Source organism: Cydia amplana, chromosome 26, assembly GCF_948474715.1.
Source record: "Cydia amplana chromosome 26, ilCydAmpl1.1, whole genome shotgun sequence".
Classification (NCBI taxonomy): domain Eukaryota; kingdom Metazoa; phylum Arthropoda; class Insecta; order Lepidoptera; family Tortricidae; genus Cydia; species Cydia amplana.
Genome location: NC_086094.1, coordinates 4,527,944 through 4,554,251, shown reverse-complemented (window position 1 = coordinate 4,554,251; position 26,308 = coordinate 4,527,944). Strand labels below are relative to the sequence as shown.

The window sequence follows — 26,308 nt, the reverse complement described above, 5'->3', positions numbered from 1 at the left end:
ATAAATGTGTAGTACATATAAAAATGTGTTAAAGTAATTCGTCGAACAAATGAATTCCAATGTTTAGTAGTTGTGTCAATTAAAATAATTTGAAACGAATCAGCGATCAAGTAATATTCATTGAATAGTATTTCTACGCAGTAAGAAAAATTGAAATAAATAGTATATGAAACAAAATAACGCCAAACAATATCACAGAATAAGTAATAATATTACGAGTAGGTACTATGTTTCGATGAATCGTTGTCGATGAAAAGTTTGTCGACAAAACAAGGGTACACCCAATGATACAGTCAATATCAGTTGTCACAACTGCCTGCCTGCTTATGCCTGCCTGCTGCGGTCCACACCAATTTTGGTGGCCAGCCATAGAAGTTGCCGCGCACCGCTACGGAACGGGGACGCCTGCTTGGGCTTGTCGTAATAGACGCTTTTTGTTATAGAGTGAATCTTCTGTACTTAGTACTATTATTTATTCTGTGCCTCTGTGCATTCCGATAAGATTCACGAACCCGCCGCGCACCGCACTTCCGACTTGCCGCGCACCGCGCTGTCAGTCTTCAAAGGCGCTCGTGTTTACTCGGATACTCGGCCAGTGCTCACATATTGGCTCGCCGCACGTTGTAGGTTCTGCCACATTGTGGCTTAAATCGGAATCTTGAAGGAATGTACGAAACTTTCTTTACCGCAAACTGTATCGGCCGTGAACGTGGTGATATATCTCCAGATGGGGAAGTCGCCGCCCCCCGCCTCGGCCCGCAGCAGGTCGGCCATGATGGAACTCTTCGCGTCGAACACCGGCACCAGCTGGTTCAGATTCTTCCGGCTGAAGAAGGCGGCGTTGATTTTGCGACGAGGGTGCCAAATATTTACTGCAACAGTTAGAATAACATGAATAGAGTCTATATGAGCTAACTTGGCAGACTTTAACAAAACAAATTTAGGGTGTTTAACTGAGTTACGAAAACTTATGAATTTTTCGTAATTCGACGGAAAATTACATACAATTATTTTGGGCCCAGATTGGGGTTTTGTTTATTCCGCCCAGAATGAAGAGCTCTTTAAAGTTACCAAATGTTATCAAAATCTGTCAAAAAACCGGACTAGTGCGAATCGGACTCGGACTCGGACTCGCCTGCTAATTACCTGGAGCAAATACGGAACCGTTTCCTGTGACGGTTTGCAATATCTTCATTATGTATTCGTCTTTGTCCAGGCACGATTTGGAAACCACCTCGATGGCCGCAGGGTCCGTCATACCTGTGATGTAATTCATGTAATAATAAATAATTTGACCCTATATACGTCCCACTGCTGGGCACAGGCCTCCTCTCATGCGCGACAGGGATTGGGCTATAGTCCCCACGCTAGCCCAATGCGGATTGGGGACTTCACATACACCTTTGAATTTCTTCGCAGATGTATGCAGGTCTCCTCACGATGTTTTCCTTTACCGAAAAGCTAGTGGTAAATATCAAATGATATTTCGTACATAAGTTCCGAAAAACTCATTGGTACGAGCCAGGATTTGAACCCGCGACCTCCGGATTGAAAGTCGGCAGTCATATCCACTCGGCCCCCACCGCACCTGTGATGTAAAACAATAATATTTAGTACGTATGCGAAATTCTCGTATTTATAAGAACGTAATAAATAAATGAATTATGAATGAACGATTTTTTTGCATGAAATAATATTTTATTATTCTCAGTATTCTTACCAACACACAGCCTATTGGCCAGCCAAAAACTTGTAAGACCATCGTGCTGATTTGATATTCGACCTATTTTTTGTAACGCTTGCATAATATCTGAAAGAAAATAGTTATTTGTTACGATACAATTGCGAAAAATAGGAAATTCGCAACGAGTGACGAATTTTAAAACACGACCGAGGGGGGTGTTTTCAATCGACACGAGTTGCTAATTACCTGTTCGCACGTGTATCGTACAACGTTCTACAGTACATATGGCCATTTAAATTTTCGACGTAGGTACCTAATAATAGTTACGTAATGTGCTTATTACTGCACAGGGTATCTGTGTAGATTAGATGTAGGTACTGTAAAGAAAACTGAGCCCTTATAACCCGCATCTAAGATATTGGCACCTATCTAAATAAGTTTTCTTTGTATGTATTTTAATTTGGTTTATAGTTTCCCGTTTGCCTTGGTACCGTAAAATGGGGTGAGTAGGGTTCGCGGGGAGAGTTGGGTTATGAATGGGAGAGAAGGGATGAAAGGGGGGTGAGATGGGATTTTAAGGCTACAAAAATAATGTATTCCAATTTAAAATGGAGCTATAGTAATACTCATAATAAAAAAAAGCTGCCAAGTGCGAGTCGGACTCGCCCATGAAGGGTTCCGTATTTAGGCGATTTATGACGTATTAAAAAAAAAACTACTTACTAGATCTCGTTCAAACTAATTTTCGGTGGAAGTTTACATGGTAATGTACATCATATATTTTTTTTAGTTTTATTATTCTCTTATTTTAGAAGTTACAGGGGGGGGACACACATTTTACCACTTTGGAAGTGTCTCTCGCGCAAACTATTCAGTTTAGAAAAAAATGATATTAGAAACCTCAATATCATTTTTGAAGACCTATCCATAGATACCCCACACGTATAGGTTTGAAGAAAAAAAAATTTTTGAGTTTCAGTTCTAAGTATCCCCATACTTTTTTTGTTTTTTTTCTATTTTTATGTGAAAATCTTAATGCGGTTCACAGAATACATCTACTTACCAAGTTTCAATAGTATAGTTCTTATAGTTTCGGAGAAAAGTGGCTGTGACATACGGACGAACCCCGTGCCTGCCCGGCCCCGGGCGCCGGGCGCCGTCCAAGGGGGGGCGCCAAAACGGGCGAAAACAATAAATTCATTTTCAAAAACATTGATTGTTCCCGCCGTGTCGGACGAGTCAATTGTATTGTGTGAATGCGGCAGTGGCGTAACTAGAGAAAGCCGATCTTTTAGGTACTCTTTTTGCCTCGAACTCGACCTTGAAAGACGACGGTAGCACCCTACCGCCCACCATCTATGCCAGAAACTTCTATCAAGCAGAGGGATATTCGGCGGGAGATGCTAATATGCTTTCGTTCTATAAGGCGAGCGGGCCGAGCGCTTCACACTTGTGTTCCGTGTTACTCGGTGGTCAGTAATGTTTCCAGACCTCCCAAAGATGAATTTGTTATGAATTTACCTTCGTTGCTGCCAGCGAAGATGTGGGCGTGTCCGATGACGGGGTAGCTGTCAGGTAAGCCCGGTATCTCAGCCGCGAGCTTGTAGAGTCGCCTGCGCGACCACCGGTAGTACGCCGCGCCCAGCGCACACGCCATCAATAACAGCTGCCAGATCATCCTCCTGTACTTGACCTTTGGTTAAATCGGATGTAAATTTGGGTCAAAATACCGGATTAAATTAACTCGGTTAAATTATATTACCCTGGATTAATTGTGAAGTCTCCAATCTGCATTGGGCTAGCGTGGGGACTATATCTCTCGCGCATGAGAGGACGCCTGTGCCCAGCAGTGGGACGTATCTAGGCTCAAATTATTATTATTATTTGTATCTCCTTGGATATCACGGGCCTATAATCCCGGTTTTTTGATAGGCTTGCATGGGGACACAGATCCAACACGTAGAGGCCCCTTGGAGAGCTTTTATGTCATGTAGAACGCCTGCTGGAACCCGTTCCCAGGTGCAACAATAAACACCCATGAACCGGTCTCAGCAGGCATTGGGACTATTGTTGAAAAAGAGAACAGTATACTGGTCTATGGATTGAAGTTTGGGTGGAGTATGAGACTGGGTTATTACAAAGATGTACGGACACCTGCCATAACAATGTGTTCACAAGTTATCGAGGCAGGTGGTGACTTGCCGCGCACTAAATGGGCCTGCCGTGGCGAAGACGACCAGGAGCAACATCGGTGTGAGCGGCTCAGGGGTGTCGAAAGGTGTGCGCCACTTTCTACCCAGTGGCTGTTAACAGCCACTGTGCCAACTCGCGTCTTATGCATCTTTCACTTCCACCCCTGGAGCATATAGCTCTGACGACTCCTCTCTGGACGGCCAATTAAGGCAAGCCAGAGCCGAGAGTAGGGCTTCCAAATACCGGACTTCTCACAATACCGGTATTAATACCGAAACTGTCTTCATCAATACCGGGATCCCGGGATCCCGGTATTGGATATGAATCGCTTAAAAATATATAAATATAAACAGTTTATCCTTGACCTAACTCAAAAAGCTAATTCTGCACGGTTAAAACCTATTTGCTATCTCATCATTAATTCATTAAGAGTCTCACGTTCCTTCGCAAAAACGGGCTCCTACACGGAGCTCGGCCTTCGGCCCTCGCAGTTAAGTTACTTGTGGAAGTTGCAATAAACATGCACCTGTTGGACGCTGCCCTACGCGGAGCTCGGCTTCGCCCTTCGCAATTAAAGACTTGTACCATGGGTATGTTCTGTATTTAAGCACTAACCTCCAGCAGCTCGGCCTTCGGCCTCGCGGGAAGGCGCTTCTCTCCCGCACGCTTCGAGCTTTCGCAATTAAACACTTGTACCATAGGTAATTATGTTCTGAGTTTAAGCACTAACCTCCAGCAAGGCGATCCTCTCCCGCACGCTTCGAGCCTTCGCAATTAGGACACTTGTGGATGTTGCAGGAAGCTAGCTCCTGACGGACGCTCCGGGCCTTCGGCCCTACGCCCAGCTCGGCCTGCGGCCTTAGCGTTTTGATATATAAACTATTGTTCTGTAGTTAAGTGCTAACCTCCCGCAACTCAATCTTCTGAAGTGTTTGGCGTTCGGGGTAGTAATTAATACAATAAAGTCTGTTGAGTACTGAATGACTTATTTAGTAAGAACGGGCTTATATACTATGGGATCTACGTGAGTGGCATTTAGGTGACCTTTACATGGGTAGTTCTTATTCTTATGTCTTTTTTGTGTAACACGTAAGAGTAGCATAATTATATTTTTAAGAAAATAAGTAAACTCTATATCAATATACTTAGCAATTTACCTCTAGTTTAAGGTCAACCTAAATTGATTGTCCTAAGAGTATTAAAAACATATTTAAAAAAATTACAAGTTCGAAATGTCACGGACCGTGTAGTGTGACTTCCCCGGATTTAGTGATAATTTAATTTTTTTTGAAGAAAAATGTAGTGATTTTGCAAGAATTTATATCAAACATAAAACACTAATCTCTGTTCTACAACACGGTTTAATAATTGTATGGATATATAATGACTTTATACAATTTTAAAAAACATACATTTTGTGATCAGTTTTCGTGTCACCGCCGCGCGTGGTAATATAACCATGCAGTACTCGGTAGAAATAGTTATTTGTACAACAAGTGATCAAAGTTTGATATTTCTTCGAGTGCTTATTTGAGTCCCGTGCAAGCGAAAGATTCTATAATAGATTCACGAGCGTAGCGAGTGAATCTAATTTAGAATCTTGAGCGTAGTAAGGGACTCAAAAGCGCACGAGATGTAAATAACTTTGATCTCGTGTAGTACTCAACAGTTTTCACCTGAGCAGTGAGAACATACCTAGAAATATTAGACAACTTGAAAAATGTAATCCATCTTCATCAATACCTGCACTCGTGTTTTCTTAAGATATACCTACAAACAATTAAGTTTAATTACCGTAATAGAACACAAAAACAAAACGTAATAATAAACTAAGTAATCGACAACTTTTTTTGTAAAAAAAATCTTTGTAAGATACGGTCCGAATTGCGGATACATACTATTGTACAACTATGGTAGAAATTCTTAAAAGTAAAATAATTAATTTTGCGTGATGATCTGTGTATTTTTTGAGTTCATTATATTAATTGTACAATAAAATACCTAAAATATAGTATTTTATCAGTTTTTATCAAATCTTAAACTTTAATTTTATTAACTGATTATTAAGAATTCATACTCGTACGTGGTTTGGAACGATGCGGTCTGAAGTTTTTCGGTGGATAAACCGTGAATATACCGTTGAATGTAGTTTTAACTTTTTTTGTCTGTGTCTTTATGCTAACAGTGTGAAAGGGACAGAGATAATAGAACCCAAGTATGTCGAACTTTTATTAGACCCCGCATGTTGAAATGACATTTGACTATAAAGGCCACTTGAATGTCATTTTGTCTCACTCAGTGAGCAAAATGCGATTTTGCTCACTGTTTTTAAGAATCAAAGTACCCTTGTTCGAGCTGCTGAGGTGAAAATTATCTTTACTACTGGCAGCCTTTTTATAGTATTTTATGCAACCGTTGCTTAAGAGAGGTCAAAAAAGGCGAATGGCGTGAGTAACAATTTGAGGCGAAGCGGAAAATTGTTATTAAAGACGCCACGAATATTTTTTGACTCAGTTAAACAACGTTGCATACAATACTTTTTCTACGACCAAGCGACGACTTTGAAATAAAATTGAAAATTTAACAAATCTTTTTAATAACAAAACTTCCGTGAGACAAAGACATATTAAATATATTAGAAACTGCCGGTCCGCCGCCGTAAACGCAAGCTCCTGATGACACTTCTCGGTACGAAGTGAAACATGTCGAGCGTTTTTCGACTTAAAATACGTGAGTGACCCGTTTCTAATATATTTAACAAATCTTTTTAATTCAAGAAGTAGCAAAAATGTAGGGTACGGGCGAGAAAAGAGTGAATGAATGAATGAAATAAAAAAAAACATGTCTATGGTTCACTTATTTATCAGTGATGACATTTAAAATAAGGTTGGCAACACTGTATTGCATTCAATGTTTTAAGTGGTCATTACACGAAGTATCGTAAAATCGCCAAAAAGATACTGCGTGTATGCACAAATTATTTTTTTGGGAATAGACTAAAGACTTGGCTTGACAATTATAAGGTAGGGTTTTAAAGGTGTGTGCAGGACCCTTTAAATGACAAAAAAAAGTACGGAAGTAGAAAAAAGTTTTTTAAGAACGACAACACTGTGTTGTTGTCAGATTTGCAAATGGCTGATGGGAGAATTTATATGGGAGAATATTTGTGTTAATTTGTAAAAATGGTCAACATTAACGCGTCACCGCCGTGTTTGAAATTTAAAAATAATTACCAGTTTCACGTTATTGTTTGTAACATAAGATATACGTCATACATTGAAGATTAAGCTAGTTATATGCCGCCACGGACTTTTGAGTCCTCGTTTGGGACATATAGACACGTGGTCGTGAAATTATTAATTCGTTTGATTAATTTAGAGGCATATATACTCTTTAGAAATGGTATTTTATTAGCTATAGATCATTTGCTATTATTTATTAACAATTTTATGGACCTATGCAGTCTGAAATAAATATATTGAATTGAATTGAATTATTGCCCCACTACCAAAGCAGAAAAATGTTTTTCGCGTGTATGTATGTATGATGTGTATCCACTTCTTTGTCACGCTCTACAGCATTTATAGTTTGACATATTTCAACGTATAAGCTGTCATTAGGTTTGTCGTAGTCATGGTAGTAACTTAGGCTATGTTAAAATAATTATATAAATCAAAATAGTGGAGTTGGCCGCCAAAATGCCGAAATGTCACGACTGAGGGACACTTTGTCACAACCGTGTTTATGTACTAATTTTATTTACCTATCCTGAGGGTATTAAGCTTGACCATATACATCAAAAATTGCTTTTTTGTATGTTCTTTTGATATATGTAACAATATGTGAAAAATAAAAACTTTTATGAAAAAAAAATATTTCTGGCCACAATTTAAGAATCACCACATAAATGTAATTATAATTGTTTAAATATATTTTCTATTTCTAAATATCACATGACGCGTTGACTGTAAACACTCATCACGTCATGTGCCTATCCACAGTAGATCTTCCCCGTTTTTTTTTTTTGAGACAAAAATAGGTTACCATATATTTTTGTCGTAAGTACAGTTTAAACAATCTTGAAAATATTTCACTAAACATAAAAAATAACAGTGGTTAATATATGATAGATTATTAGGTACTTAAAATTATTCTACTCTATATTCTAGGTGTAATTACAATACTTGGTTTTGACTACCTACATGTTACGTATTTTACTGTGTTATTAAATTACCATAAACATCTTGGTGTCGTTGTTTGTTATTTTGCTTATTATTCTGCTATTATAAATATCATAAAGGTGACATGGCTTATTGGGTCTAATATTTGTAACGTGACTATTATATTTATCTTATAGCTAAAAGTGTCAGTTGTAATTATTCCTATGTAACGTTAGATATAACACTGTAAACAATGCGTCGCTTGCTTTCTTATGTTCTAAATATCTGGGTGACCGAGCGTCGCTCGGAAAACATATAAAAACTCAAAAATGCGAGTTTTCCCAGAGATAAGACCTAGCTAGATCGATTTTTCGCCCCCGAAAACCCCCGTATAGCAAATTTCATCGAAATCGTTAGAGCCGTTTCCGAGATCCCCGAAATATATATATAAATAAAGAATAAATAAACAAGAATTGCTCGTTTAAGGGTATTAGATTAGATTAGATAAGGAAGATGGAGATCCTTTTTAGGGCTCCGTACCCAAAGGGTAAAAACGGGACCCTATTACTAAGACTCCGCTGTCCGTCCGTCCGTCCGTCTGTCACCAGGCTGTATCAGTTGAAATTTTCACAGATGATGTATTTCTGTTGCCGCTATAACAACAAATACTAAAAACAGAATAAAATAAAGATTTAAGTGGAGCTCACATACAACAAACGTGATTTTTGACCGAAGTTAAGCAATGTCGGGCGGGGTCAGTACTTGGATGGGTGACCGTTGTTTTGCTTGTTATTGACGTGAAACGTAGGTGAACGTCTTTAAAAACCCGTAGAGGAGCTCGGATCAAAAACCGATGTAACGTAAAAGTGTTATGGCGCGGCGGCTTATATCTCCGAAACTATAACACCTATAAACTTAGTTTTGATATAGATATATAGAGGAAAGTAGCCATTACTCGGAACAGTATGTGCCGCTGACATAGATGGCGCTAATTCTGCGCTAGAAACGACGCATTCGGAGCTAAAATGACCCCTATTTTCAGTGTTCATTTAGTAATGACTCATCAGCCCATTAACCGATTTCGGTAAAATTGGTGTCATTAGATAGATCTTATTTCATTTTAATGAAATATGAGTTAAATGAAGTAAGTGGAATTATAATAAGCTGCAAAAAAATAAAAATGTGACAGTTTTTACAGAATTTTTATCACTGCTCTTGTTTGAGGCCACCGTGTGCAAAAATTAAGGCACAAGACTGACGGAAAATACTTTAAATAGTAAGATAAAGCAAAAACGATTCTTTACATACCCTTTACCCTATTTAAACATGCTAATCTCCTCAAATAAAGCATTTAGAATCTATGGCGGCGCGGCGGCGCGAGTTAGAACACGTAGAACAAACGTATGGCGGCTGCTTGACAATCTTGAGTTCCTATTGCTAATTACTATCTTAGTTGGGTATTTTGTGATGTATGGGTAAAACACATTTTAGAAAAGGTCACTTCTGTGGACAATACTATAAAAGGTAACGACTCTGGTAGGTACATATATATCCCGTTTTTCTCATTTGAGTCTCAAGTACTGAAAAAAGTTATTCCGCCTGTAAAGGTGCTGCGTAAAAAAATGCTTTTAGATTCCCTTAAATTTGCGATGGCTACAGAAAAGACACGAATGAGTTTGCTATAAAACGTGTATTACCCGTATAAAATATGTATTCTCGTAATATTGATGTGTTATTTACAAAAAAATAGTACCTAATCGTTACATTCCTGACTCCAAAATGAATTGATCATATAATTAAATAGGTGTGACGCTGTAATTGATTATTTTAAAATTTCCCATCAAATGCTGTATTCCAGTTCATTTAGATACAGTGAATAATTATGACCCCAAATAATCTTTACAGATAAAATTTAAGATATTACTCAAAATTATTATAATACATCAAGCATCCGCGAGATGGTATATGGCGACTTCGATATTCAAACACAAAGCAATAGTACAGTGTCTAACTAAATGCAAAGGCCGAAGGCTGAGCTCTGCGTACGACCGATTCGAAGGTCCGAAGCGTCCGACAGACGCGCGCCTCCCGTAACTTTTCCAAGTATTTTAGTACAAGTGTCTAAATCGCAAGATCCAAAGGCTGAAGTCGCATAGGGCCGAAGGCCCGAAGCATCCAGGAGGTCAGTTCTAAACACAGAACAATAGTACAAGTGTGTAAATGCGAAGGCCGAAGGCCCAGCTCCGCGTAGGGCAGAAGGCCCGGAGCGTCCAGTGTTTAAGTACTGACATCCTTCGGCCTTCGCATTTAGACACTTATACTATTGTTCTGTGTTTAAGCACTGACATCCTGGACGCTTCGGGCCTTCGGCCCTACGCGGAGCTCGGCCTTCGGCCTTCGCATTTAAACACTTGTACTATTGTTCTGTGTTTAAGCATTGACAGGCTGGACGCTTCGGGCCTTCGGCCCTACGCGGAGCTCGGCCTTCGGCCTTCGCATTGAGACACTTACACAATTGTTCTGTGTTTAAGCACTGACAGCCTGGACGCTTCGGGCCTTCGGCCCTACGCGGAGCTCGGCCTTCGGCCTTTGCATTTAGACACCTGTACTATTATTCTGTGATTAAGTACTTACGCGCTTACCTACGCGGAGCTCGGCCTTTGGCCTTCGCATTTAGACAATTATACTACTGTTCTGTTTTTAAGCACTGACAGCCTGGACGCTTCGGGCCTTCGGCCCTACGAGGAGCTCGGCCTTCGGCCTTCGCATTTAGACACTTGTACTATTATTCTGTGTTGAACCACTGACATCCTGGACGCTTCGGGCCTTCGGCCCTACGCGGAGCTCTGCCTTCGGCCTTCGCATTTAGACACTTATACTATTGTTCTGTGTTTAAGCACTGACAGCCTGGACGCTTCGGGCCTTCGGCCCTACGCGGAGCTCGGCCTTCGGCCTTCGCAATTAGACACTTATATTATTGTTCTGTGTTTAAGCACTGACATCCTGGACGCTTCGGGCCTTCGGCCCTACGCGGAGCTCGGCCTTCGGCCTTCGCATTTAGACACTTGTACTATTGTTCTGTGTTGAACCACTGACATCCTGGACGCTTCGGGCCTTTGGCCCTACGCGGAGCTCGGTCTTCCGCCTTCGCATTTAGACACTTATACTATTGTTCTGTGTTTAAGCATTGACAGGCTGGACGCTTCGGGCCTTCGGCCCTACGCAGAGCTCGGCCTTCGGCCTTCGCATTGAGACACTTAAACAATTGTTCTGTGTTTAAGCACTGACAGCCTGGATGCTTCGGGCCTTCGGCCCTACGCGGAGCTCGGCCTTCGGCCTTCGCATTTAGACACTTATACTACTGTTCTGTTTTTAAGCACTGACAGCTTGGACGCTTCCGGCCTTCGGCCCTACGCGGAGCTCGGCCTTCGGCCTTCGCATTTAGACACTTATACTATTGTTCTGTGTTTAAGCACTGACAGCCTGGACGCTTCGGGCCTTCGGCCCTACGCGGAGCTCGGCCTTCGGCCTTCGCATTTAGACACTTGTACTATTGTTCTGTGTTTAAGCACTGATTTCATAGGTGAGCTATCAAGGTGTTTAGTACCAATTGAAAGCTTATTAAGTCTTCTTTAAATTGAATACAAAAATCGTTATCGATTTAGATTTTTAATTAAAAATAGTTTTCTACTATAACGCGAACATTATTTCATTGGGTAAACTTTGTGAATTTTTAATAATTATTTTTAGTATAACAGCACAATGCTCTAGTAAAATAAATTCTTTGTTTCCTTAACATTAAAAAACCGAAAGAATCGTTGCAAATGCTTTAGCAGAAGTAAAGTTATCGATTTTTGAAAATATCATGACACTGTGCCGTCGTATCTGCGAAATGGTAGAGCAATTCAGAGCACCTTTTTTTAAAATCGGAATCATGTGAGTGGATAGGTATGTATATTTTTTTTACAGCCTGTTTTTTAACACATGTTTATTATTAACTAGCTGATGCCTGCGACTTCGTACGCGTGGATTTGTATATTGGTGGTTGTATATTCTACATTAGCTTAGAACATTATGCAGCAAGAGATTGCGGTAGGACGGTTAATCATTTATTAATTACTAATATTATACAACGCATGAGACTTTGTCTTTCACAAGCTACGAAGTTTCAAGCCCCTAACTGAATAAAATTGTCCTCGATATAATCCCTCAAACCCCCTTAGAAGATTTTCATGTCCTCTATTTAATAAAACCTACTACCTAACTACCTATTTACGAAGTTTGAAGTTCCTAGCTTTAAATAAAATTTGAACCCTATACAAACTTTCAACCCCTTTTTAACCATTTTAGGGGATGATTTTTTTAAAAGCTGAAATTATTTTTCTTGTATTCTAATAATATGCCTTTATACAACGATTCAAGTCCCGCCCTCAAAAAAATGTTTGGCCTCCATACAAATTTTCAACCCCTTTTTCCCTTTTTCAAAATCTCTGACATTAGTTTTCTTCTCTTTTGATAAAATACATTTTTACGAAGTATCAAGTTTGTAGCTTTAAATAAAATTTGAACCCTATACAAACTTTCAACCCCCTTTTTAACCCTGTTAGGGGATGAATTTAACAAAACGCTAAAATAACTTTTCCTGTCTTCTAATAATATCCCCAAATAGAAAGATTCAAGTCGCGCGTTCGAAAAAATGTTTGATATCCATACAAACTTCCAACCCCTTTTTCACCACCTTAGGGGATGAATTATCAAAAACGCTGAAATTAGTTTTCTTGTATCTTTATTTAATACCTTTTTGCAAAGTTTCAAGTACCTAGCTTAAAATAAATTTGCACCCTAAGACGAACTTTCATCCTCTTTTTATCCCCCTTAGGGGTTGAATTTCCAAAAACGTAGCAATTACTTTTTTTGTAATCGGCTATTATGCCTTTCTAAGAAGTTTCAAAGCATTTGTAATGGATTAAAACTTATAACCCCTTTTTAAACCTGTTGAGGGATGAATTTTACAAAACGCTGTAATTATTTTTCCTGTATTTTAATAATATCCCGAAATACAAAGATTCAAGTCCCGCGTTCGAAAAAATGTTTGATATCCATACAAACTTTCAACCCCTTTTTCACCACCTTAGGGGATGATAATTCAAAAACGCTGAAATTAGTTTTCTTGTATTTTAATAACATATATTTTTACGAAGTTTCAAGTTCCTAACTTAAAATAAAATTTAAACTCCATACAAACTTTCAACCCCTTTTTAACCCTGTTAGGGGATGAATTTTACAAAACGCTGAAATAACTTTTTCTGTCTTCTAATAATATCCCCAAATACAAAGATTCAAGTCCCGCACTCTCAAAAATATTTGATCGCCGTACAAACTTTCAACCCCTTTTTTACCACCTCGGGGGATGAAGTTTTAAAAACGCTGAAATTAGTTTTCTTGTTTTTTAATTTAATACCTTTTTACGAAGTTTCAAGGTCCCAGCTTAAAATAAAATTTGCACCCCAGGACAAAGTTTCATCCCCTTTTTTACCCCCTTAGGGGTTGAATTACCTAAAATGTCGCAATTCCTTTTTTTTGTCATCGGCTATTATGTCTTTCTAAGAAGTTTCAAAGCATTTGTAATGGATTCAAACTTTCAACCCCTTTTTAACCCTGTTAGGGGATGAATTTTGAAAAACGCTGAAATTACTTTTCCTGTCTTATAATAATATCCCCATATACAAAGTTTCAAGTCCAACACTCACAAAAATATTTGATCTCCATACAAACTTTCAACCCCTTTTTCACCACCCTGGGGGATGAATTTTCGAAAACGCAGAAATTAGTTTTCTTGTTTTTTAATATAGTACAATTTTACAAAGTTTCAAATTCCTAGCTTAAAATAAAACTTGCACCCCATACAACCTTTCATCCCCTTTTCAACCCCCTTAGGGGTTGAATTTTTCAAAATCGCTTCTTATCTCTTGTACACTTTATAAATTCAACCTAGTGTGCAAATTTCAACTTTCTAGCTTTTGTAGTTTCGGCTCTGCGTTGATGAATCAGTCAGTCAGTCAGTCAGTCAGTCAGTCAGTCAGGACACTTGCATTTATATATATTAACTAGCTGTTGCCCGCGACTTCGTACGCGTGGATTTGTATATTGGTGGTTATAAATTCTACATTAGCTTAGAACATTATGCAGCAAAAGATAGCAGTAGGGACGGTTAATCATTTGTTAATTATTATACAACGCATGAGATTTGTCTTTCACAACCTGGCTACGAAGTTTCAAGCCCCTAACTGAATAAAATTGTTCTCGATAATCTCGATAACCCCCAGAAGATTTTCAAGTCCACTATTTAATAAAATCTACTACCTAACTACCTATTTACGAAGTTTGAAGTTCCTAGCTTTAAATAAAATTTGAACCCTCTACCTAGTCTCAACCCCTGTTTAAACTTTTAGGGGATGAATTTTTAAAAACGCTGAAATTACTTTTCTTGTATTGTAATAATATGCCTTTATACAACGATTCAAGTCCCGCACTCCAATAAATATTTGGGTTCCATACAAATTTTCGACCCCCTTCACCACCTTGGGGGATGAATTATCAAAGACTCTGAAATTAGTTTTCTCTTCTCTTAATAAAATACCTTTTTACGAAGCTTCAAGTTCCTAGCTTTAAATAAAATTATAACCTATACAATCTTTCAATCCCTTTTTAACCCTGTTATGGGATGAATTTTTAAAAACGCTGAAATAAGTTTTCTTGTGTTCTAATACTATAGCTTTATACAAAGATTTAAGTCTCGCACTCTCAAAAATATTTGATCTCCATACAAACTTTCAACCCCTTTTTCACCTCCTCGGGAGATGAATTTTTAAAAACGCTGAATAGGTTTTTTTGTTTTTTAATAAAATACCTTTTACGAAGTTTCAAGTTCCTAGCTTTAAATACAATTTGAACCCTATACAAACTTTCAACCCCTTTTGGACCCTTATAGGCTATGAATTTTTAAAAACGCTGAAATTACTTTTCTCGTATTCTAATAATATGTCATTATACAAAGATTCAAGTCCCGTACTTACAAAAAATATTGACCTCCATACAAATTTTCAACCCCTTTTTCACCACCTTAAACGTTGAATTTTGAAAAACGCTAACATTAGTTTTCTTCTCTTTTAATGAAATAACTTTTTACGAAGTTACAAATTCGTAGGTTAAAATAAAATTTAAACCCTATACAATCTTTCAACCCCTTTTTAACCCTTTTAAGGGATGAATTTTTGAAAACGCTGAAATTACTTTTCTTGAGAATTAATAATATGGCGTTATACAAAGATTCAAGTCCCGCACTCTAAAAAATATTTGATCTCCGTACAAACTTTCAACCCCTTTTTTACCACCTCGGGGGATGAATTTTTAAAAACACTGAACTTTGTTTTGTTGTTTTTTAATTTAATACCTATTTGCGAAGTTTCAAGGTCCTAGCTTAAAATAAAATTTGCACCCCAAGACATAGTTTCATCCCCTTTTTTACCCCCTTAGGGGTTGAATTGCCTAAAACGTCCCAATTCCTTTTTTTTGCAATCGGCTATTATGCCTTTCTAAAAAGTTTCAAAGCATTTGTAATGGATTCAAACTTTCAACCCCTTTTTAACCCTGTTAGGGGATGAATTTTTAAAAACGCTGAAATTACTTTTCCTGTCTTATAATAATATACCCATATACAAAGTTTAAAGTCACACACTCACAAAAATATTTGATCTCCATACAAACTTTAAACCCCTTTTTCACCACCTTGGGGGATGAATTTTCGGAAACGCTGAAATTGGTTTTCTTATTTTTTAATATAATACATTTTCACAAAGTTTCAAATTCCTAGCTTAAAATAAATCTTGAACCCCATACGACCTTTCGTCCCCTTTTTAACCCTTTTAAGGGATGAATTTTTAAAAACGCTGAAATTACTTTTCTTAAGTTTTAATAATATGGCTTTATACAAAGACTCAAGCCCCGCACTCTCAATAATATTTGATCTCCGTACAAACTTTCAACCCCTTTTTCACCACCTCGGGGGATGAATTTTTAAAAACGCTGAAATTCGTTTTCTTGTTTTTTAATTTAATACCTTTTTGCAAAGTTTCAAGGTCCTAGCTTAAAATAAAATTTGCACCCCAAGACAAAGTTTCATCCCCTTTTTTACCCCCTTAGGGGTTGAATTTCCTAAAACGTCGCAATTACTTTTTTTTATAATCGGCTATTATGCCTTTCTAAGAAGTTTCAAAGCATTTGTAATGGATTCAAACTTTCAACCCCTTTTTAACCCTGTTAGGGGATTAATTTTCAAAAACGCTGAAATTACTTTTCCTGTCTTATAATAATATACCCATATACAAAGTTTCAACTCCCACACTCACAAAAATATTTGATCTCCATACAAACTTTCAACCCCTTTTTCACCACCTTGGGGGATGAATTTTCTAAAACGCGGAAATTCGTTTTCTTGTTTTTTAATATAATACATTTTCACCAAGTTTCAAATTCCTAGCTTAAACTAAAACTTGAACCCCATACAACCTTTCATCCCCTTTTTAACCCCCTTAGGGGTTGAATTTTTCAAAATCGTTTCTTATCTCTTGTACACTTTACAAATGCAACCTAGTGTGCAAATTTCAACTTTCTAGCTTTTGTAGTTTCGGCTCTACGTTGATGAATCAGTCAGTCAGTCAGTCAGTCAGTCAGTCAGTCAGGACACTTGCATTTATATATATAGATAAACATACTATGTGTCCAAGGACCTTCGTGCAAGGTAACTCGACCGTATCATGACGTCTCAAGGATGTCTAATAGTGTTATTTGTTATAGTGTCTATTATTTACCTGGGTTTTTTCTTTTTTTTTCATCATAATTCTTGCTCGTGATTTGTGGAAAATTGTTTATTATTGTAAGAATCGATCGCCAATGAGCCATTTTGTAACGTCTGCATTGTGACCTAAGTAATAATGTAAGCTGACTTCGTGATACTTGTCACCTGTCTTTTAAAAAGTACACAGCGCCTTTTAATAGCGCTCTGGTCGGCCAACCTTTTTTTACATACAACATATTTATTAAGGATATAAAATGTATTATTTATTATAGCGCGCTAATACATATTATTATGTATTATCAGACAGTTGTTTTCACACATCGGAACAACAAAAAACCTTTCCGGGCTTTCCGTGTGCCCAAGAACCGCTGCAATTGAGAGCTCGCTCGAATTGTTTTGGTTTCAAGGGTTATTGCCTGGCTGTATCCTGGTGTACCTTGCTTACATTATTTATTTCCACGAGCTACCCAGTTTTGAAAGGAAATCATCATAATTTTGAAAACTTAAAGCATTGTGACAATGTGTAGGGGTGAGAGATAGGTAAGGGATGGTACTCACAGCTCGTCCTTTGAATTGTCCAAATTACAGTGTGTTAAATTACTCGCTTAAAATCAGTATTTTAATATCTTGCCAATTATGTAACGCGGCTGCCCGACGGAATCACCAATCCGCCAGAAACCCAGTTGTCCTGGTCATTATCCAGGTCACATACTCTGACTGGGGAACTAGCTGGAGTTGAGGATTTTTATCCACGCTGATAATAAATTTAATGATTTGTTTGGCCACCTTGCCATCACAAATTGGTAACTCCGCGAGCATTTTTTGCAACACTTTTAACTTATTTTTATCGACTCGATTTTGTTCACGTTTGACCGACCTTTTGACCGTTAAGGCACGTCGATGGAGTAGGTAGGCGAAATTTTTTCTGTTTCAATCGTATTAATGTAGTTGTCTGATAGCCGGATTAAAATTTTCCAAATTTAACGACTTAAAATATTTAAACATGTCCGACACTCGAGTAACGGTTTTTTCAGTTTTTACTTCTGTGTCGGACAATTGTTACCGATACGTACTAAATTGCCAAACAAGAAAATATTAGACCTAATTCGGGGTTTCGCAACCTCCACCAATTGTGACAATGTGTAGGGGTGAGAGAAAGGTAAGGGATGGTACTCACAGCTCGTCCTTTGAATTGTTTTATAGCTACTCGTGTAGTACCTAAATGATGCCTTAATCTTCACATTACGTGATATGAATAATTTCTAGTTTAAAACTCTAATAATGCGTCAAATGTATGAACTGTTTATGGTTATTAATTTATTTTTCATCTTTCTATGTAAGTACCTACTCGAAATTTGAGATGACATAGCACGCGTTGCATGTACCGTATTGGATGACGTGTGACGAGTACGAGTGACGCGGCCTTCACAAGTCGGGTGCATGAGCCAACAGGAGTGGTCATTTCTCCATACAAACGTACTCGACTGTTTCCTCCGTGGGTTTTGAAGCTAGAGCAATGTTTTTTTCACCTCAGCAGCTCGAACAAGGGTACTTTGCTACTTAAAAACAGCGAGCAAAATCGTCTGTGGTGCTAGACACTGTGCGGAAAGAGAAGAGTCGTGGAAAGTTATAAGTTTATTTTGCCAAAAGCTGGACTTTATGTTAGTAACTATCATTCTGTTGGTTAAAATGTATTCCTGGTACACCGCGACACAGGCGAAGCCTAGTGCGGAGACCCCGCCACACTCTGTAATTTGTATTTTTGGAAATAAAGATTATTATTATTATTATTATTCACTCTATTTATTTTTCAGGTTGTTTATAATATGGATATAAAAATAAAATACAAAAGCATTTACAAAAACAATACAAAAACTTATAAACATATTATAAAAAACCTAACCTAGGGCGCCGCCAGCAGCGGGGCAAGGCCCAAGCTGCCGGTGGTCAGGGCTGCAGAGAGAGGAACCGGCGGACTATCCGCGCCGTGTCCAAGATCACCGCCTTCTGCATCTGACCCTTGATCCAACCACCTAGCGAGAGTCTCTCAAGATGTTGGTCGAGACTCTTCGCTATTAGACCGTTCGCTGAAACAACTATCGGGACAATGATCGTCGAATCAACATCCCACATGGCGGTTATCTCGTGAGCCAAGTCTAGGTACTTACTAGACTTGTCCTTCTCGGCTTTCACGAGATTCTCATCATGGGGGATGGTGATGTCAACGGGCACGGCCCGGCGCTGCGATCGATCTATTATCACAATGTCAGGCTTATTGGCTACAATAGTCCTGTCAGTGATGATAGATCGATCCCAATAGAGCGTGGCACGACCATTCTCGAGAACTTGCGCAGGTGAATACTTGTAGTACGGTACTTCGCGGTCCACAAGGCCGTATAGAAGAGCAAGCTGCTGGTGAATAATCCTGGCTACGAGATTATGTCTGTGCAAGTACTCGCCGTTAGCAAGATGAGAACAACCGGAAATGATATGCCTGAGTGACTCTCCGGGACGGCGGCATGCCCGACAAATGTCGACCGTACCGTCCTTCAGGATATATTTCCGATAGTTGTTCGTCATCATTACTTCGTCCGCAATTGCACAGGCAAAACCCTCGGTTTCTCCGAAGAGGTCCCCGAATCGTAACCAGTTCACCGACGCGAGCAGGTCCACATCGGGTCCCGTGAGGGCCTTGTAGAACCGCCCGTGTAGCACCTTACTCTCCCATGCCGCCTTGCGATCCGCAGTACTTAGTACCACAGGTTTGCGCCAGTTCTCGTTTGCCAAGGAGAGCGGCGTGAGGTTCCTGTCTACTGCCACCACATCACGATGCATCCCACACTCGTTGTTAAGGAAATAATTATTATTATTATTATTCTCTTTATTTATTTATCATCTTAAGTTAGGTTAATTTATAATATGGATATAAAAATAAAATACAAAAACACTTACAAAAACAATACAAAATACTTATAAACATATTATAAAAAAAACCTAACCTAGGGTGCCGCCAGCAGCGGGGCAAGGCCCAAGCTGCCGGTGGTCAGGGCTGCAGAGAGAGGAACCGACGGACTATCCGCGCCGTGTCCAAGATCACCGCCTTCTGCATCTGACCCTTGATCCAACCACCTAGCGAGAGTCTCTCAAGATGTTGGTCGAGACTCTTCGCTATTAGACCGTTCGCTGATACAACTATCGGGACAATGATCGTCGAATCAACATCCCACATGGCGGTTATCTCGTGAGCCAAGTCTAGGTACTTACTGGACTTGTCCTTCTCGGCTTTCACGAGATTCTCATCATGGGGGATGGTGATGTCAACGAGCACGGCCCGGCGTTGCGCTCGATCTATTATCACAATGTCAGGCTTATTGGCTACAATAGTCCTGTCAGTGATAATAGATCGATCCCAATAGAGCGTGGCACGGCCATTCTCGAGAACCGGCACAGGTGAATACTTGTAGTACGGTACTTCGCGGTCCACAAGACCGTATAGAAGAGCAAGCTGCTGGTGAATAATCCTGGCTACGAGATTATGTCTGTGCAAGTACTCGCCGTTAGCAAGATGAGAACAACCGGAAATGATATGCCTGAGTGACTCTCCGGGACGGCGGCATGCCCGACAAATGTCGACCGTACCGTCCCTCAGGATATATTTCCGATAGTTGTTCGTCGTCATTACTTCGTCCGCAATTGCACAGGCAAAACCCTCGGTTTCTCCGAAGAGGTCCCCGAATCGTAACCAGTTCACCGACGCGAGCAGGTCCACATCGGGTCCCGTGAGGGCCTTGTAGAACCGCCCGTGTAGCACCTTACTCTCCCATGCCGCCTTGCGATCCGCAGTACTTAGTACCACAGGTTTGCGCCAGTTCTCGTTTGCCAAGGAGAGCGGCGTGAGGTTCCTGTCTACTGCCACCACATCACGATGCATCCCACACTCGTTGTTAAGGAAATAATTCCTGAGATTGTACACCTCGCGGTTGTGGAGATCCTTGGCGTTTAGGAAGCCTCGGCCTCCACATTTCCGTGGGATGTACAATCTCATAACCGACGAGCGTGGGTGTAGCATGCGATGTGCGGTGAGCAGTGATCGGACCCTCCGATCCAGGGCGTCCAGCTCGGTCTGAGTCCACCTTAGTATGCCAAAGGAGTATGTGAGTAGGGGCATTACCCAGGCGTTGAAGGCGCGCACTTTGTTGCCTCCTGACAAAAGACTGTTAAGGACTTTTGTGAGCCGACTGAAAAAGCGCTCCTTCACCGACCGTCTAATACCCTCGTCCTCAATACCCAACGACTGTGACATACCAAGGTATTTGTAGGTTTCTGATTCAGAGATAGATCTGAAAGACATTGTCTCAGAAGGTTGTAAATTTGTTGAATTTACAACCCTCCCCCGCTGTACATGCATAACCGCACATTTATCGACACCAAACTCCATGTTGATGGCACTACTGAAGACTTCGGTGGTGTTCAGTAGCTCCTTCAAGTCTTGGTTATTTGGTGCAAATAATTTGAGGTCATCCATGTACAGAAGGTGAGAAATGACTTCACCCTCTCTCCGAAGCCGGCAACCTAGACCCAAATCCTTCAGCAGGGTGCTGAGGGGATTCAGAGCTAGGCAGAACCATAGGGGACTCAGACTATCACCCTGAAATATTCCTCGCTCAATCCTTATGAAATCCTGCGGGCCAGGGCGGTCATCCCCGCCTCCTGGTTGACGAAGGACTGTGGTCCACTGCCTCATACATGCGCTTAGAAAGGCTCTCAAAGCTGCATCAACTTTATACAACTCTAAGACCCTCCCCAGCCATGAATGAGGCACCGAATCATAGGCCTTCTTATAGTCAATCCAAGCGGCCGAGAGGGCCTCCTTGTTCCGCCGGATTTGTTGGCAAATGGTCATGTCTATGAGGAGGAGCTCTTTAGTACCACGGGACCCAACCCTACATCCATTTTGAGCGGGGGCCAAAATATTGTTAGCGACAATGTGCGCGTTGATTTTTGTCCTCAAAATGGATGTAAGGAGCTTATAGAGTGTAGGTAAGCACGTGATGGGTCTGTAATTCTTCGCTTCCGTGGTACTACCGGACTTATAGAGCAGGAAGGTGACACCAGTTGTTAAGGAAGGTGGGAGAGAACCAAGCTCAAGGGCTTGTTGAAATTGTGCTGCCAAGCACGAGTGCGAGCATCGGAACCATTTTAGCCAGAAGTTGTGCAATCCATCCGGCCCAGGACTTTTCCAGTTCTGGGCCGTGCGGATGGCACAACTTACGTCATCGGGGGTGATAGTGACTACCCCCATAGGTTCGATGGACTCGCATTCACGCTCGACAACATTCATCCAACTCCCCTCGGTGTGTCCGACAGGCACCGACCAGATGCTACGCCAAAAGTCAGTCATGACAGTAGGATCCGGCGGCTGCGTGTCGGACTCACGAAGGTTAGTTTCCTCCCACTTTCGGTACACCTTCCTTTGGTCACTCTGGAAAAGACGATTCTGCTGGAATCGATCCACACGCTCTCTGTAGCGGCGAATACGGTTTGCCCATGCATAGACTTTCTGCTTAAGAAAGTCGATGCGCTCCGTGATATTGGCAATATAGTCGCGGGGCTCAATACCCGTCCCCACGAACGCCTGATTCACAAAGCGCATTACTCGGGGGCGGTTGTTGCCCCCCCTAAAGCAGATCAGCTTTGCAATCAGAGTCCTAAAAGAGCTGATACGTCGCTCGATCCGTATTTGCCATGCGGGGGCACCTCCGGCGGTCCTAGGTGCACGTTCAGAGTCCGGAAGCTTGACTCGTGCAACACGGCACGCCGCGATGGCTCCGCAATACATGATCGCGTGCGTATCATCTAAATCTTTACTAGTCCGTAGATATGGCTCTAGTAAAGCGTTTAGGGCTCCCATTAGCGCTAGATTGCGTCTATTCATAGGCAAACGTGGTAATCGTGGCCTAGTGTTGGGAGTGGAGCGATACTGCGTAATCGCCTCATCCAGAGTCCTCCTCAATTGCTCATTGGCTGTACTACTCACACACTGCGCGATCTCCTCCTCGTCGGCGCTGAGATCCACCCGCGGTGCCCCCGGTGCCTGGTCGGGTGTCGGCACCGGATTCGGCGACGTCGCGGGCGGGTCCTGCGCCAAGGTGGAGGCCGCGCAAGCAGAGAGAGCCTCCAGGCGAAGCCGATCAAGTGTCGAGTCATCCAACCGCTTTAGCCGCTGAATGACGCGCACCTGATCCGATAATCGCTGCTCCGACACGGTGATGGTGGGTTCAAGAACCTGAAACAGAGGCAGTATTCTTGAACGATAGGCGGATAGTTGTGTTCCCCCCTCTGTAGCCCCATAATAGGCGCGCATGACGTTCTCGTTCATTTGTCGAGTCCATCGCATGCGTCGCACTATACCACCGGCAGCGGGAGCCGTGGGCGGGGCAGGATGTCCCGCAGGCCCCAAGCGTGCCGGCAGCGGTGGCCGCCCTCGTCGCGCAGGTGGTCGTGGCGGCGGCGGCGGCGGCCCGCTCTCGTCACTGGACCCGTCTGTGTCAGGCGCCGTTGCGAACTCGTGGACTGAACTGACGACGGTGTGGACGAGGAACTGGACGAGGCGGGCGGGGGTGGTGGGCGTTATTATTATTATTATTATGTATTGGGCCCCATACTTTCCACGACTCTTCTCTTTCCGCACAGACTCTAGAATGCTGATATTTTCCTTGACTAAATTACTACACCGTATAAAAAATAAAAAAGAATAAAAAAATAAACAAAAAGAAAACCACAACAAAATAACTTAGTCGGTGCCAACCAAACCAAAATTTTAGAGAACCGATATTTTAGACAACGAAGAACGCTGCACTTACTTGCATTATACCATATTATACTCGTAAAGACATACTTGTTTAGGTACTCATTAATTTAGTTCTTGTAGGTACTACATACTCGTATTTTTTTTCTAATTCGCAGCAAAGAATTTTTTGTTGGTTTGGCACCGCCTTCAAAAACTAAGTAATTACCCGGATGATTATTAATTTTCTTAACATTTGGCATTCATTACTTTTTGGCAGAAATTTGCTTTACGACGGGATAGGGACTGGACACGTAGGTATACAGGGTGGATTTTCTTTTTGGGTCAGTGAGGGCAGCTACCAGATCCCGTGCTGCTACGAGAAAACGGTCTTAGAAGACCTTCCCTCGATTTCAAATTAATGAAGATTGGCTTTTACAGATTTTGGAAAAAACATACAGGGTGCGAGAAAAAGGTCATTTATGACAAACTTTTTTTTTTGATGCCAATCGATCCCATTCCTATTGAGGATCAAAAGCTTGTATAGAACCAAAAAAAAATTCCGGCTAGAAAAGCCACAAATCGAGGAAAACTTTTCCCATACAATTTGTATGAAAATGAAAACTTTTATTTTTCACATGCTATTTTTTATGCCAATCGATTCCATTCCTATCCAGTATCAATAGTTTCCTAGGGGTCAACTTTCGATAATGTACTAAAAAGCCACAAATTAATAAAAACTTTTTCCATACATTTACTATGGAGAAAACGTGAAATTTTATTCACATTTTTCTATTTTGCTGTTTGCGAGCGAGAAAATAGAACGGCAACGTCGCAGCCGCACCGCATATATCGCGCGCGTCGAGCGACGTTCGAATATTGGCGAGGACTTTTAAATTTTAGCGTTATTTTATATCTTTGATTCATTTTACCGGATCCGGTGAATTTTGCCGGATCCGGTAGCTTGTAAAATGTGCCGGATCCGGCCGGATTACCGGATCCGCCGGACCGGATTGCAATCCCTATGGTCCTTATAGCACATAAAATCCTCTGATGGAATTATATTGTACTTTTACGATATAAGTTTAATGAAGCGATTTATAGGACATCTATTGAAATAAAAATACACAATTTTTTCAGTATTGCTTTTAATTTGTATAAAAACTATAATTAATCCTTAAAGTTATAGTACATTATTGTCGAGGTTCGGAAGTAGCTACTTGCTGGCTGAGGATTCGTTTTAAACGGACGACCTTGGGAGTCCGTTTAATTGAATCCGAAGCCAGCAAGTAGCCTTCCAGCCGAGTCATATATAGTGCTTTTCTCAAAAATGGTGCAAGAAATAGAAATATTTTACAGAACTTACAGAAGCAACGTTCTAATTTTCACAGAAAAATACAACCATTAAAAAAATTTGCTTGCCGCCTTTAAAAAAAAAAAAGAAGTGTATTTTTCTGCTGAAAATACGCCAACCTATTTGAGACACCTAAATAGTCGCGGTACCAACATTTAGCCTGTAACAGACGATCGCACCGCACCGCGACCTTGGAGCGTCGCACCCATAAGTGAGAGCGAGAAACAGATATCTTTCTCCCTCTCACTTATGGGTGAAACAGATATCTCTTTCTCGCTCTCACTTATGGGTGAAACAGATATCTCTTTCTCGCTCTCACTTATGGGTGCGACGCTCCAAGGTCGCGGTGCGGTGCGATAGTCTGTTATAGGCTTTATAATAAGTGCTGATCATCTATATATATAATATGTATTTTTGTGTGTATGTATTTTTATAATATGTATGCTAGTTTTAAGGTATTTATGTATGGGCCACTAGTTGCCTGAAATAAACTATTTCATTTCATTTCATTTCATCTGTTTGGCTGTTTAAGGGACCTATGCCTTCATTTGATATGGCCATTTAAAGTTTTAAAAAGTTTGGAACTCGTTAAATAATGGAATTTGTATGCGACATTGCAGTCCCGAAATCGAGACTGCAATGTTTTTAACTTTTTAATTTTTTGAATGACCATAAACTACGCACTTCGCGACCTATTTTTTAACCGGCAACGTCGACTTTGCCGTTCATTTTTGAGAAAAATACATTATTCAATAAAATACTGTATACCTAATGTAAAGCTATATTATTGTAGTGTATATAAATAAATAAACAAGAAATGCGAATTTAAAGGTATTAGATAGATAAAATCAAATGTGACGTTATCTATGAAAAGGGACCTAATTGTCGATGGCGGTTACGCCATTATTAACGATGCTCCGATATAAATACAATGCCGCGCGACGCTGTGCGGCGTAAGCGCCATCGACAATAAGGTCCCTTTTCATAGATAATGCCCCAAGTAATTTGTTTCATTGTGATTTACATCTGTATTATACAATTTATAAAAAAAAACAGTATAATCTAAACTTATCCAGGCTTTTTATTCATAACTTACTAATGGTGGATTAAGTCCTTTAAAAATCACACTGCGCAAGACGAGGCTATAGGCTACATTTCCCAACCGATTCTCGTGAAATTTCGTAATAAATACATATATATTTTTTGCTTTTCGGTGAAGGAAAACATCGTGAGGAAACCGGACTAATCCCAATACGGGCCTAGTTTACCCTCT

At 40.5% G+C, this 26,308-nt stretch overlaps 1 protein-coding gene across 1 annotated transcript; it reads right to left on the bottom strand.

Moving 5' to 3' along the window:
* Positions 1-645: 645 nt before the first annotated feature.
* On the bottom strand, positions 646-4,576 carry LOC134660051 (cytochrome P450 4C1-like). The gene is made up of 5 exons (XM_063515752.1): positions 4,493-4,576; positions 3,206-3,377; positions 1,721-1,810; positions 1,147-1,260; positions 646-872 (listed from the first exon to the last, which is right to left on the bottom strand). The coding sequence occupies exons 1-5, from the start codon at positions 4,574-4,576 to the stop codon at positions 646-648; spliced, it is 687 nt and encodes a 228-aa protein (XP_063371822.1).
* Between the last annotated feature and the right edge of the window lie 21,732 nt (positions 4,577-26,308).

What these genes read in the sequence shown, in the direction of transcription:
- LOC134660051 (XM_063515752.1), bottom strand. Translation starts at nt 4,576, where the DNA reads ATGGTACAAGTGTTTAATTGCGAAAGCTCGAAGCGTGCGGGAGAGAAG. An exon ending in CGAAGGCCGAGCTGCTGGAG is followed by an intron (nt 3,378 to 4,492) that starts GTTAGTGCTTAA and finishes ATTTAACCAAAG; the next exon opens with GTCAAGTACAGGAGGATGAT. An exon ending in GGCCAATAGGCTGTGTGTTG is followed by an intron (nt 1,261 to 1,720) that starts GTAAGAATACTG and finishes ATTACATCACAG; the next exon opens with GTATGACGGACCCTGCGGCC.